This window comes from Pararge aegeria, chromosome 18 (assembly GCF_905163445.1).
Source record: "Pararge aegeria chromosome 18, ilParAegt1.1, whole genome shotgun sequence".
In the NCBI taxonomy this organism is placed as follows: Eukaryota; Metazoa; Arthropoda; class Insecta; order Lepidoptera; family Nymphalidae; genus Pararge; species Pararge aegeria.
Genome location: NC_053197.1, coordinates 449,748 through 464,205, shown reverse-complemented (window position 1 = coordinate 464,205; position 14,458 = coordinate 449,748). Strand labels below are relative to the sequence as shown.

The following is a 14,458-nucleotide window of genomic DNA, read 5'->3' as shown; positions in this document are numbered from 1 at the left end:
TTTTTTTTAAAACATCGCACAAGGCGACTCCCCATCAAACGGAGTTACTGGTTTATTTTTTTAATCGCAGTCTTCCTTAGCTATCCGTAGTTTAATCATTTAACTTTCTCTTCTCTACTAGTACTTTACCTATCTGTTCTGTGACTTACTATCTAAAATTAAAATAGTTTGTCTGTTCATGTCACGCGAAATCCGTTGAATTGATTGAGACGAAAGTTTCATTTACTGATAGACAGATCTTTTGTCGGGATTTCCACGTGCCACAGTCTTGTTTCCAATTCTGAATGACTGATTTGATGGCATCTATCTATCTTTTGGGATGTCTTTTCACGTGGGGAAATCCTCATACCACCGTACTACGGGGTGTTGCTGTGGTTATGTCGGACTCTTACCGACTAAAACCCCACGGTATTCTAACTCGTCGCCTGGTGACTGTTTACAAACAACCGCAATACTCATTGGGGGCTAGAACAACGTTTCATTTTTCGTTTTGAGGTCGCTGACCACACCACAACGTCGACCGTCCACGGCGCCTTCTGTCGTTTTATAACTGATTCACCTCTCTAGGTGACAAGATTATCACTATACGAGAGGGAAAGTAATGTAAGTGTGAGCAATTGAAGGACTCTTAAAGATTTTAAACTAAGATTTTCGTAGTTAATCAAAATTTCTTAAATATAGTTCAACGGGTATAGTACATACCACGATAATATTTTGGATTTGTCGATATTTTGCCTAGTTGCATGGATCGTTGTCACGACGGGACTGCGTAGGTACGACGATGTCAAGTTGGATGTGACGGGCAGAATCTGACTACCCCCTTTCGTGTTATTTTTGTCGGTATTTCACGAACTGTTCGTCACACTGAAGGACTCCTACTGGCGACAGTGGTTAGAAACTCAAACGGTTGCGACATTGGCATTTCCTAGCAGTAGTGAAGCTTTTTGTGACATAGGAAAGAAGTCCTGGGAAGTCCTATCGTCATGCTTAATTCTGCAGTATTGCTATGTTGCGATCTGAAGGGCGTGGTTGCCGGTGTTATTACATAAGGCTCAACACCTTCGCGTCAGATTGATGGACTCATGGCAGAACTTCGGAGGACATGTTCTATATGCGCTGCGAAGTGTTACTTTGTTTGTCTGTCAATTATTACTATAAAGAAACCATAAGATCAAATTAGTGTGTATCTTGTTTACCAACTGTGTCATTATCAAAATCTCTGGACAGAGCAGACCAGGTTATAGAGCTTAGATCTACCACGTAGCTCCGCGAGTCGGCACATAGCAAATGTATGGCTCTAAGGTACTATGATTATGATCAGAGGGTTACTACTACCATCATTTATAGCATTATTATTTCTACACCCATGTTTTATTGACGACATGATATGTCATATAAAACGGTCTGTTTGAAATAATACTAGTTCAAGCGTTGGTTTCACACAGGTGTTAGGAATTAAGCTGAGACAAGGAATATGACCCTTAAACCAAAACGGAAGTGCTAGATCTTATTTATACATTAATCCCAATTTCGTGCGGGTGAAGTCACGGGTAAAAACTGTACTAGCTGTACATCGTAACCTATCGATCACAGTTGTATGAGAACCGATAGTTTTTGCTGCGTTTTTCTCTGGAGTTATTAATGATTAAAAGTCATTATGTTTTGTTGGGTTTATTTATTAGACGAAGACGTTAATAACGACATATTTCTAATTAAGTATAAGTACGTAGCTCTCTCTTCCCGGTACTGGAACTAGGATTACTATTCGGAACGCATGTGACTGACAAGTGACACTGTTCTTATAGTGAGTTTTTTTTTCATTTTTAACAGACTGAGTCAAAAGTAGGGAAGATAGCTTTTGCTAGAGAATTTTAACGTAATAGGTATGTGTTTTCGCTATGAATAAGCTCTTGAACTGATTATGATGCGCGACCACCAAACCGCATTGGAGCAGAGTGGCGGGTCTAATTTCTAAAATCGTCTTATGAAAAGAGAGGCCTGCGCCCAGCAGTGGGACGCCATGCAGATGATGATTGATGCGTGTCAAAAGAATAACTCGCCAAACAAATCCTTCTTTATTTACAACTATTTAAAAATTATCAAGCAAAATATCACACATTGTTAGGGAATATTAGTGATTGGTAAAGAATGAAAAGAAAAAAATCCGACCAAGTGCGAGTCGGACTCGCGCACCAAGGGCTCCGTACTATCTAAAAAGGCAAAAAAATCATATCTGTTGTATGAGAGCCCCCTTTAACACTTATTTTAATCTATTTTTTAATTGTAATAGGGACCGGTTTTACTCTTTGGGGACGGAATCCTAAGAAGAATACATACGAAAGATTTCATTGTTTGTTTAAAAAAATTATTGCACACACACATTTTATACAAAGTAGGTAAACACAAGCACAGAAGAAACCTAGAATAGAGAATGGGACTACAAAGGCGGTCTTCGGTATCGGCTTGTCTTTATAATAATAATAAAAAATAATAACTAAGTAGTATCCATAACAAAACCAAACCACATTATAACATGCCACCCGACCTCTAGTTACCCGACGCGTGTTGAGCCATATCAAAACTTAATGCACACTATGAAATATCCCTGCCAATACACGTGGTAACCGACGTGGCTTGTTTTAAGTGTGTCTCGATCGTGATGATAAAAAATCAGCTGTAGTTCAGGTGACAATAAACGCTCTTCTGTCGTGACCCTTAGGTCGGCGTCCCTGCGAGCGGTTGAACACCAGCAACCAGTGCAGGACTTTGCTCAACGCTTGGGGATCATCGCATTGGATTTTGTAGCAGTGCTTTTGCTTACGGGAGGATCTGCGGCAAAAATAATTGAGCATAACATAAAAAAAATATTGCATAATACAATATATTTATAGAGACATTAAATCAACTGTGAATTTAAGTAGGAGGTCCCGAGTTCAATACCCGGCGGGGGCGATTCGAGAATTCATCATTTCTGAATTTTCTCTGGTCTGGTCTGTCAGTTATTTAGTGTTCCGGCGCAATGTCACATAGATACCGATTAGTGGTATGACTACCATACTCCCAAACAGGTTAGCCCGCTACCATCTTAGACTGCATCATCACTTATAACAAGATGAGATTACAGTCAAGGGCTAACTTGCAGTGGAAAAAAAACCTCCGAGACAGGCGTTCCATCAATTACTTCAGTTCTGAACTCTCTGAGCAATTACGTGGTTTATAAGGTTTGGCTGCTATCAAATTAAGAGTGAATAGGCATCTTCTAGGGATGCTTGTTTTAACTAAACACTAATATATACGTGAAAAAACCTAAAAGACCATAGAGTTCTCAATTTTTTATTCCATCCCATACTACCTTTAGTGTATCAGAGCTTTATAATCAGGGACAGTTAAAAAATCGTAATTTTAACGTTATAAATTTATATGTTAATAATAATACAAAAGTAACTTTGGATTAGATAATAATGCAGTTTTCTTTAGAGATATACAACATAAAGATTACTTACTGCATGTTGTAGTTAGTATCGGAATGTATTTCGCATAACAATCTTCGCTTGCAGCTTTCGCTGACGGGAGGTAGGGTCGCCACGTCACCTGATCGACGAGAAAATCGGTTCGGGTAGCTGCAAATAAAACATTCAGTGTCAAATTGCGACATAATGACCTCCATTGTATTCCATTGGTTTGAATTCCAAGATAGGTTGTTTGTTTAAATGTTAAAATTTCAATTTGGGCTGTAGATTTTCTGTCATGACAAAAACTTTTATTGGATAGATCAAGTTTTGCGGGATTAAAGTATGCTTGCTGTGTATTATTCAAAAATGCTAACAAATCAAATCCCTTCAGCCAAAATATGGATTTGTCCTTTAGACCTGGGACCACGCATTTTTTTTTTTAATAAGGCTTTTAGTCATATGAGTTTATTAATAGTATATAACCTATGTCACTCTCCGGCTAAACCATATCTATGCCACAAAACGCTAATCCAATTTTATGGGTTTACGGTAAACGCGCATATCTCTGGTTATGTCCGTTTTACGTAATTTGCTTACGGTGAAGGAAAAACATCGTGAGAAATCCATCGTGAGAAATCCATCGTGAAACCTGCATGCCTGAGAGTTCTCCATAAGGTTCTCAAAGGCATTCCACAAATCCGTCCTGTAGTGGGCCGGTACTGGGTTGGTATGATGATGATGACGTATCTCCCTTAGAGGGGAATTATTATAGAGCGAATACTTAGCAAGCTAAACTGTCGGTATGTTATGTCTGTTGCAAAACACAGAACCAATGTGTATTCGGGAGTGAAACTCGTGTAGCGGAAAGCGCAGTTTAGCACTACAGGTTGCCAGACGACCTAAATAAGATGGATGCAAACGTCTCTATCAGTTACGCAGAGGAGAGTGCTTGGTGGAAGTTCTCCAAATTTTTTCACAAAGCTTCATAACGTAATAAGGCTTTGACCTCTCAGAATATTGTGTATTCATCAAGTCGATCATAAACAAAGAAGACAACTGGTCACAAACCTCTCGGACCGGTATCTCTGTGGCTTACAAGACACAAGACCGTGTTATATGTTGAGAAAACATTTTATTTGTCGCGTGCTCGTACGCTGAGGCGCTTTCACAATAGCTATCCAAACGCACGGTTATTAATGCTTGTTAGTCTTACAATAAACATAAAGCTTAATTTGTAACATCCGCTTCAACCAGACGAATCTGTACTGTGTAATTTATAATTTCTTTATACCAAATTACGCTCTCTACACAAGTTTCGTTCCGATACTGAAGCATGCTCAGTGCGGTTTTCCAGTATTGTAACGAGATGGCGCTGCTTTGGGACCATATCAATCGTAGTTAACTTTAGGGCGATCTAATAAGTAAACATAAGCAGAAAATTCAAACTTGGCACTCAGAAGTTGACTTCACGAAGCAATTGAATTAGGACATAGTGGTCTCACCAGAATGAAATACTTAAGATTTTTGAAAAATAAAAGAACCGCGCGGTTTCTTCTGCCATGTGCTAACAGTCTGTAACTGAATGTGGCTTTCACACTTGTGTAACACACGGATGCATGTCCTTCCGGCTCGTGCTTCGCTACATAACTCACATGTAACTTGAACAAGCACATATAACTTTGTAAATCGGGTTCGGAATATTCATATATTCATTTCTGAACTTATCTTCTACTGTAAAAGAACTTATCGTCGTTGTTCCTTGATCTAGCATGGGCAGGAAACAACATTTCTTTCCCTCGGAAAGGATAAAATATTGCTGCTACAGCTCTATCAACTCTCCGAGAATTGGCGCAATAGTAGAAAAAATATCCAAATAATATACGTGTTCTTCACCTATCTGCACTGAGCAAGAGTGGTGGACTACAACCCTTCTCATTGTCGGAGGAGACCCGTGCACTGCTGCGTTAGTGCAGGCAGGAGTCAAAAATGATATCCCCCGATTATATCTCCTGCCAGGGGATATAATTAACGTCTCCACCTGCTTTGCACGAGAACATGGAATACGAGAAGTTTATCCCCGTTTATTACACATGAATTAATTGAATGAGTTATGTGTAATAAACGGGGATAAACATAAATGAATTGATCAAGTTGAAGATACATTTTTTTCTTTCCCGTAGAGATGATTTTCTCCTGTCCATGCTAGCCGTGCGCTAGTAATTCGTTGATGATGTTGATATGATGACGATGGTAAACTTCTATTCCCTGTTGCTGCGTTTTAGCACGTTAATTTTATTCCTTCGTCCGGGGATATAATCCGAGAATATATTTTTTGTATCCTGCGTAGGCTCTTCAGAACCGGCTCTGAAGAGCCTCAAACCATGAGCAAAAATTCCTTTACACTCTGGTTATATTTTGCTCATCCACAAATTTGATCAGTATAATAAGTCTACGTGTCTCGTAGTGAGACATAAATTAGGCTAGGCGAAACTTTATACTTGCCTGAATTTATAATATGTTTTTCTTTTGACACTGGTTTTAAGGTTATAGGTGTGGCACATAGTTAGGGGAACAGATGGACATTAATAAATTCAAAATTCATTATTTTTTTAAGTAGGCCCAGTTTATAAGTAGTTTTAAAACGTCAGGTCAGTCTGTTTGTAGTGACTCTAAGACGGACTTCACCGAAAAGAGCCGGCAAAAAACAAAGTTTTTAGTTTTAAAGTTTACAATCTTTAAGATTTTCTATCTCGTGAGAGTTGAGAACGAAGCCTGCTTCCAAACCTTATCGTTAAGAAATTCAACAATTGTATAGTAACCAAGATTTATTCAATGTGTTTTAACACATTGTTGAAACTCTAAACAATGTGTTTAACACATTAAATAAATCTAGACTGTAAGTGGGGAAGCGCTAAGTTGGTAGACCCTCAAATGTGACGAGCGTGACGTTAGGATTTGCTGGATAATATGGAAAACTCAATAAATAGTACTACATTCAGCAAGAGACATCGACCGGCTGTAACGATAATAATTTTAGCGCTAACTGCAGAATAAATAATACGTCTACGTAATAAGTGTATTATTAAATCTCATTCTACTCCAAAAGAAGTGAAAATACTATAATATAATTTGTCCCAATTACCTACGAGTGTAACCAAAACTAGTGATTATTCAATTTCGTAAGTAATTAATGGGGGAAGAGAGTGTGGCGGTTTTGAGAGCATGCGACCTCATTCGACCTGCGAGAACTGCCGTGTTATTTAATCATTATCATAATATTTATTAATTTTAGCATCAAATAATATTATAATTTTTCCATGTTTCAGAGATAATCTAATTTTATTGAATTTGCTGTATTAAATTATTTATATTTATCAATACCTAGGCGACCAAATATTTTATGGTTTTTTTAAATCATGTTTTTTGCAGGAGATACATAATTAGATAATAAGTTATAAAATCAATATCACGTAATTTAAAAAATTAAACAATTCACATTTTACATTTTACGTTTACATTGTGCATTGGTAGGTCCAAAATTACCTTAGGAATCATGTTATAAAAGCGTATACTCAATCCCACAAATGACTTCTGCACCTTTCGCAGACGATATGCATAATATGTCACTGCAACATACACCATTTCTTGTAAGTCGACTGTTTATATCCACTTTTTGTTTATATCGACTAAAATGTTGTCTTACAAATATTGTTATAAATATATTGTGAGGATACCGTAAGTATTTCTTTAAACTTTTCACGGAGGGATTCACGCGTTTTAAGTTTATATATTGACCGTACAGCTCTTTTCTGCAATATGAATATAGTTTAAATATTCGCCGGCGAAAATGCTGTGCAGAGGTTGATTGTGTGTTCTGATAGGCAAATGATCAGGGGTAATCTGATCGTCAGGGTCGTTAAGAATATGTTTAGGCCTTCTCAGTGAGTGTGAGTGGCGCTAAGGTTGGGTGAGTAAAAAGCTATAAGACTACAACTATGTAAGGATCAACTTGCAACTATGAGAGGGTTTGGATATCGGATAGATGCGAAGTGTTGCTCTGTTTATAGAACATGGTTTTCCACTTAACTTTGTAAGTCAATAAGTTTAAAAAAAAAATCTCACACTCAAAGAGAGTGTTACAACAGTAAGTAGATCCATTTCTAACAAGCCGTGGTATCATTAATATCAACTAATTACCATTTCGGGCGGCGCGAGTTGCATAACATCTACGTGTACGCGTCGCGTCGCGTGCGCCAGTTGCTAATGTTTATATCCGCGTAAATACTCATCAGGTTTCGTTTTAGATAGCCGATCACGTGTTTCAGTTGAAAGAGTACTTTTTATTATAGCTTTGATAAAATAAAGTACCTATAAAGTAAACGCAGCGTTGGTCGACCGCCATCGACAGACGATATCAAAGGAGTCTTTGGCAACAAAACACCTATTTCCTGCATTGTACGTCAATCGTTTGAAGTGCTGATGATCCAACTAATATTATAAATGCGAAAGTTTGTGAGGATGGATGGGATATGGATGTTTGTTACTCTATTACGCAAAAACTACTGAGCCAATTTGACAGATTTTTGGAATGGAAATTATACCCTGGATTAACACATAGGCTTTTGATCCCGGGAAAATGTAAGGTTCCCGCAGGAGTCTTCAAATGAAAAGCCGCAGCCAACAGCTGGTAAAGTATAAATGGCGTTGATTGGTATGTTAAATTTGGCGATAGCTTAGTGGTTAGGATGAGGACTCTCAGGGGGACCGAAATCGATCCCCGTAACGCACCTATATCTTTTGGATTTTATGTGTGTTTCAAACGATACAATATGAATTTTATAACAATAATAAATATAATTTCATTCCGTGCCCAGTACTGGGTTAGTAATGGGTTGATAATGATGATTTTCTACATTAATAAGAGCCGAGTTAGTAGAACCCTCCTTTATATGACTCGTTCGACCTCCTTTATAAGACATTCAGTTAGGCAGTCGTTGAACACAAAATACCTATGTCCAGTAGCTGTATCACTTGTAATTTTCCGACGACCGGTCGGCGCAGTGGGCAGCAACCCTGCTTTCTGAGTCCAGCGCGGGTTTGATTCCCACAACCGGAAAATGTTTGTGTGATGAAATGTTTTTCATGGTCATATAAATATTCATCTGTCATGTTAGTACCTACCTAATTTATTTATAATTATGCTGTTGATGAAGTTATTACTTGGTTTAAGTAAATATTGCTGCTCGTAGGAACTGTTCACATAAATATACGGATCATTTCCAAGAATCTCGCTCATATTTTTACTTTGGATTTTGTTAACCGATACGGAAATAACACGTTATTGGGTGGTTAAAAAATAAATTTTGGATCCACTAACAGGCGTGACGGTGTCAATTGGGTATGTTATTCACCGTATTTCAATCATTTGTGCTACTTACTGAGGATTGATATCAGTGCTCTCCAGGGTGATGATGTTTGGAGTCAGAGCTGACAGGATGATGCCTACTGGAAGCAACGCAGTCACCAAGTTCAGAAAGCTTTTCCACGGGTTGCCCCTGCAAAGACAAACGTTTATGTATATATTTTACTGGTCGGACAAACGTAACGATGAGCCTTTTAAGTGAAAATACTGGAGAGGCACACTTGATTGCATATAAATTGTGTTGTCGATTGTCTATTTTGGTTAAAACCCTTTTTGATAAATCTCTAAAAAGAGCTCGAGCGCCGAGAGCTATATTATAGTAGCTACTTCCCAGGACGAGATCTGTCCAATAAATTACTGCTACTACAAACACGCAGTTTACTGTGAGTGAGCTTCGTTATTGATCGTCAATTTTCATGCACTTATTCCAATGCATTAGAAACGCATCCAAACTGAAATTTAGAGCCCGTATACACTAGTGCGCGACGGTGTTGCCCGATCGATCAATAACGCAGACAAACGATGGCCGTTTAGCATTCATTAGCCGTCGCTATTACTCATTATATATCGTCAACCGTGTCCTCACTGCTCCGTGTCCAATGTGGTCGACTTGGAGTAATCAATTATCTATGCATATCGAATCTTGGTTTAAATGAAAACATTTTGTAAAACCAATACTATCAATCAATAGCCTGTTTATCCGTTTATTGCTGGACACATACCTTCCGAGTGTACGCCACGTAGGATTTTATGCAGTCCTTATTCAACTGCTGCTAGCACTGAATTGAATTATGCTACGGATTTCTCCGGATTTTTCACACCAACATATTATTGATACGGTGATAGCCAAGTGGGTAGGACTTCAACTTCACTTTCAGGGGTCTGAGTTCGGATCCCAACACGCAACCCTAAGTTTTGTAAGTTAGTACGTTTTCTTTGTGTCAACAGTGAAAGAAACATCCGTCAGTGAAGAAAGTTCTCGATAATGTTCTCAAATGTGTGTGGAGTCCACCAATCCGCACTAGGACAGCGTGGTGGACTACGGCATTAACTCCTTCTCATTGTGGGGGGAGACCCGTGCTCTGTAGTGGGCTGGTTTGATGATGATGAAAATTTTAAGCAATGAAATATTACTTGATTTAACGGTAAAGTAAAATACAACCTGCATGCCTGAGTGTGCTGCAAAGTATATTTAAAAGCCTGCGTAGGCTACCAATAAGCACTTGGCCAGCTTTGTGGTCTACAGCCCTTCTCATTCTGATAGAAGACCCGTACCCTATAGTGGGCTGATGACGATGTTCTCATCGTCATCAGCCCACTATAGGGTACGTCGGTCGTAAAACACCATCATCAACTTATTACGAAGCAAACGAAAAACCAAAAAGACTTTCGCATTAGAATTAAGTTTTAGGAAACTTACATCGTAATTCATGATCGAACAATTTATCAAGTACGCGTAATGGCATTACACTTACATAAAGCAAGAAAGTGTTCGGGAACACTTAAAACCTCGTCATCACTTAAAACATATGATTAATTCCGTTCGCTTGGTGAAAGGACACACTTTGCGTGCGCTGCGTAATTATGGGCTACTACCATCTAGGTGTATCGAAGCTTTTCTCACTTGTATGAGGGGTTTATTTATTATAGTTCTTTTATGGGACAGATATAATAGTGATTTGACTTAGAGATGTGGTATTTTATTTCCCTTAAAATCAAGATCTATAGTTTTAGCTAACGGTGAGAGTTGCAGATTTAACTGGGAGGTCCCGGGTTCGATTCCCGACCGGGCAAATATGGGAATTTATAATTTCAGAATTTTCTTAGGTCTGGACAGAAGGGAAGCTCCGGTCGTGGCTAGTTACAACCTTACTGGCGAAGACATGCCGCTTAGCGATTAAGCGAACGGGTACGATGTTACGTACTAGCCAAAGTCAAAGTCAAAGACAAATATTTCTTTATTTAAATAGGCACATAGATGGTACTTTTGATGCGTACATTACATATAAAAAAAAATAATTACCGTCAATTGCTTTATTGGAGACCTGGAATTAGGGTTAGTAATATTTTTCATAAAAAGTGAGACAGGGTACGTAGATAGTTAGAGAGTAGATGAGCCAACAAGGCCAACAACACCGGAACACTAAATCGCTTAGCAGCACGTCTTTGTCGGTAGGGTGGTAACTAGCCACGGCCAAAGCCTCCCACAAGACCAGACCAGAGAAAATTCAGAAATTATTAATTCCCAAATTGCCCCTGGCGGGAACCGAACCCGGAACCGCCTAGCGAACCTCCTACTTAAATTCACAGCGCTCACCGCTGCGCCAGGGAGGTCGTCAAACGTCGGTTATCTGCTTTCATATACCTAACTAAGTGGACGATAAAACAATATCAACTTTTTTAAGAAAATCTAAAGCAGTGCCATTAGTTCAGCGGGTTCACGTTAAATATATTATATCTCAATCCTAAATTACTTTCACTAAAACCAAGGCAATAAATATTCATGCACGAGTAAGAATGTAAATCATTTTGTTTAGACTTCCTTCCTTATCATATAAATTATAGAAATAGATGTAAGATAAAAATTAAAGAATGTGCGCATGTGACGCAATAAAAACACTGCTATTAAAAACATATGCCTTTTTCGCGTCCTTAGATATTTGTACTTATCACAGCTTAAGCGCTGCCAAGATATTTTTTATCACATAACCTCAGATAGTTCATATAAGAGTTGATGATTGAGCTAGAAGGTAGTATTTGGAACTCCTCAAGCAATGTATCGTGTTTTTTTGGATTCCTTGGTAGACTATATATTACTATAGAAAAAAGACTCGATTTAAAAGATCCAATGTTGTTATATAAAATAAAACACAATTTAGTTGACTCGCCACTTATTCTACGAGTACGATTTTGCATGTTGTAGGCTTAATGCAAGACGTAAACCTCCCTTTGCGTGGGCTAGATGGAAGACAAGGTATTCGGCAAATAACTCTTTATCTCTTATGTGCAAAACTTTCAACTGTAAAAAATGTGAGACGGACATTTTTCACGTCGAAATTGGCACTTGTAGGAAAATAATTATGGCAAAATAAGTATTATAAGCTTTAAAGTTTTTGTTTTTTTTTAATTTTGTTGTATAATTCTCGCTTGGTTCTTAATGCCTAAACAATTGTGGTTAATGTTATCGCTTATGTATCACTAAGTTTTGAAAACTTAATTGGTTTATGTGACATAAAAATACAGCATTACTTTTATGTGTACTATTGTCCCTTGAAAAGCTAATAAATAAATAAATATATTTCTTCATTAATAGAAATCTTCATTAATAAAAATCAACATTAGAAATTAAACTTGTATTTAGAGTGTATCTACATATAATTAAAAATTAATTTTATGGGAATTGATACCATGCATGACTTAAAATTGCGGTTATATTTTAAGGTTGTATTACAATAAATTATTATATCCTATGTATGTTAATAAATGAGTGCAAAGTTTTATATAACCTCAAAACTTTTAATCCTATTGTATCAAAATACATAATAGTTTTAAGCGGCAATGTGAGATGGTGAAGACCAAAAACGCCAGACCAGTTTAATATTAAATAAATAAATATACTACGACAATGCACACATCGCTATCTAGCCGCAAAGTAAGCGTAGCTGTTATGGGTACTAAGATGACTGTTGAATATTTTTATGAATAATATACATAAATATTCATGTTCATCACACTAACATTTTCGAGTTGTGGGAATCGAACCCACGGCCTTGGACTCAGAAAGCAGGGTCGCTGCCACTGCACAACTCGGCAGTCAATATTGAATTATTTTTAGACCAAGTCCATGCTTGGCGTGTGGTTTTATTTTTCAGTTATTAAATTATAGTTCTTCTTCTATCAATAATCAAAGTATTGCTATAACTTGACTTCTTGACGTTGTTTTGTTGGTAGATACTTATGTAAAATCATCACAGAACATGTATAAGGCTTGTCTTAAAAAAAGGTTTAAAAAATATATACTTTACCGCTTCTTAACTGGATTCTCCTTTGCATCTTTCTCCTCATCATTAAAATCCAATCCAAAGTTATCATCATCACCATCAGAACTTGGCTTTTCCTTAAACGGATCAGGAAGCTTGTAAAGTCCTCCTGCAGGAATTTTCGCAGGAGCCTCAATTTTTAGTTTGGGATCAATTCCAGAGTTAAATTTCCAATCCTTATATTTTGATCTTGAGTTTTCAAATTTGTAAGGTGCATCAATTGGATTTGGATAGCTAATGGGAGGTTTGTAGTTTAATTTGTAGAAATCTCCCGGAGGGCTACTGCAAAAATAGTTTTAATTACTATACTATTACTAATTTAACAACATTAAAATCTAGTTGTTACTGAAACTACATAGTGTAAAGTAAAGTCCGCAGTCGGTTTCAATCAAAAATCTTTTCCCTTAATCATACATTCGAACCTGGAGCGAATGAACCAAGGGGTACAATTAAATAAAATTTAAGTGACTTTGTGACCTTATTTAAGATCTTGTTAATTTTTGTTTGTATGATCAAATAACTAATTCAACAAGCTTTTTTCTTTGCTATAATCCGCGACACCCGGAAAATCTGTAATCAAGTGGTATTAATTTGCAAAAGCTCAGAGATAGCTACCTGAAAAATGTTGATGGATTGTTCAATGGAGAAAATGATCCTATCGATTCTTGTGTCGGCACTACGAAAGCATCTTCATCATAAAAATGACCTAACTGAGGACTTGGTTTAAATTCTTTTCCTGTGGCTTGCAGTGTTCCACTGTCTGAATCGTTCTGGTTTTTATCAATGACATCTTCTGGTTTTTCTAGCTTTGAACGTGTGAAAGCTGTATCAATTTTCCAATTAACCGTATCTAGTTTGGGTACTTTTGGTTTTTCTTTCTCATTATTTTTGGCATTTGAATGGGTTCTATTTTCAATGTCATCCTTTATAGTTATCGTATCATCGTCATCAAGAAATGTCTTCAAATCAAATTCCTTTGAAGTTTTATTATTATCCTCTATATATTCACCAACAGATTTGTCACCATTGCCAGATACTTCTTTACTTTCTGTATCACTTTTGACTTCAAATTGGCTTTTATATGTATTATTGTTTTTATTATTTATATTTGAATGAATCAAATTATTTTGAATGGGATATAATGTAGTTATGTTTAGATTGGTGCCGTATTCAACATTTTGTTTTTCTTCAGAACACATTGCGCCGGTAATAGACGCCAGCGCTGTGTATATTAGAAGAATCTGTAAAGATGCGTCTATGTAAATACATGCATACTTAGAAATCTTGGTGGCACAATAACTATATCGCATAGCATGAGCTTTAGAGTGCAGGGTTGGTTTGTTGGGAAAACTAATGTTTAAAATTCTGCCTGAGTTGGTAATAGACATATATAATATTGAAAATTGTACAAATTGTTATTAATATTTAAATTCATTTTGAGTAACATTTACAAGCATCGTTCTGATAATCGACTGCATGATTATATAACTCCATCACATGATATTTTTAAATTTTTTAATTTCTTAGAAAAATAATCCTTATCC

At 37.1% G+C, this 14,458-nt stretch overlaps 1 protein-coding gene across 1 annotated transcript in view; it reads right to left on the bottom strand.

Moving 5' to 3' along the window:
• Positions 1–2,618: 2,618 nt before the first annotated feature.
• Positions 2,619–14,458, bottom strand: part of LOC120631723 — a 31,811-nt gene continuing 19,971 nt past the window's right edge. The window contains exons 5-9 of the mRNA XM_039901405.1: positions 13,530–13,988; positions 12,900–13,196; positions 8,891–9,007; positions 3,504–3,620; positions 2,619–2,829 (exon numbers count right to left, since the gene is read on the bottom strand). Of these exons, the coding sequence (XP_039757339.1) occupies positions 2,682–2,829; positions 3,504–3,620; positions 8,891–9,007; positions 12,900–13,196; positions 13,530–13,988 (1,138 nt within the window). The 3' untranslated portion in view covers positions 2,619–2,681. The remainder of the gene's footprint in view (positions 2,830–3,503; positions 3,621–8,890; positions 9,008–12,899; positions 13,197–13,529; positions 13,989–14,458) is intronic.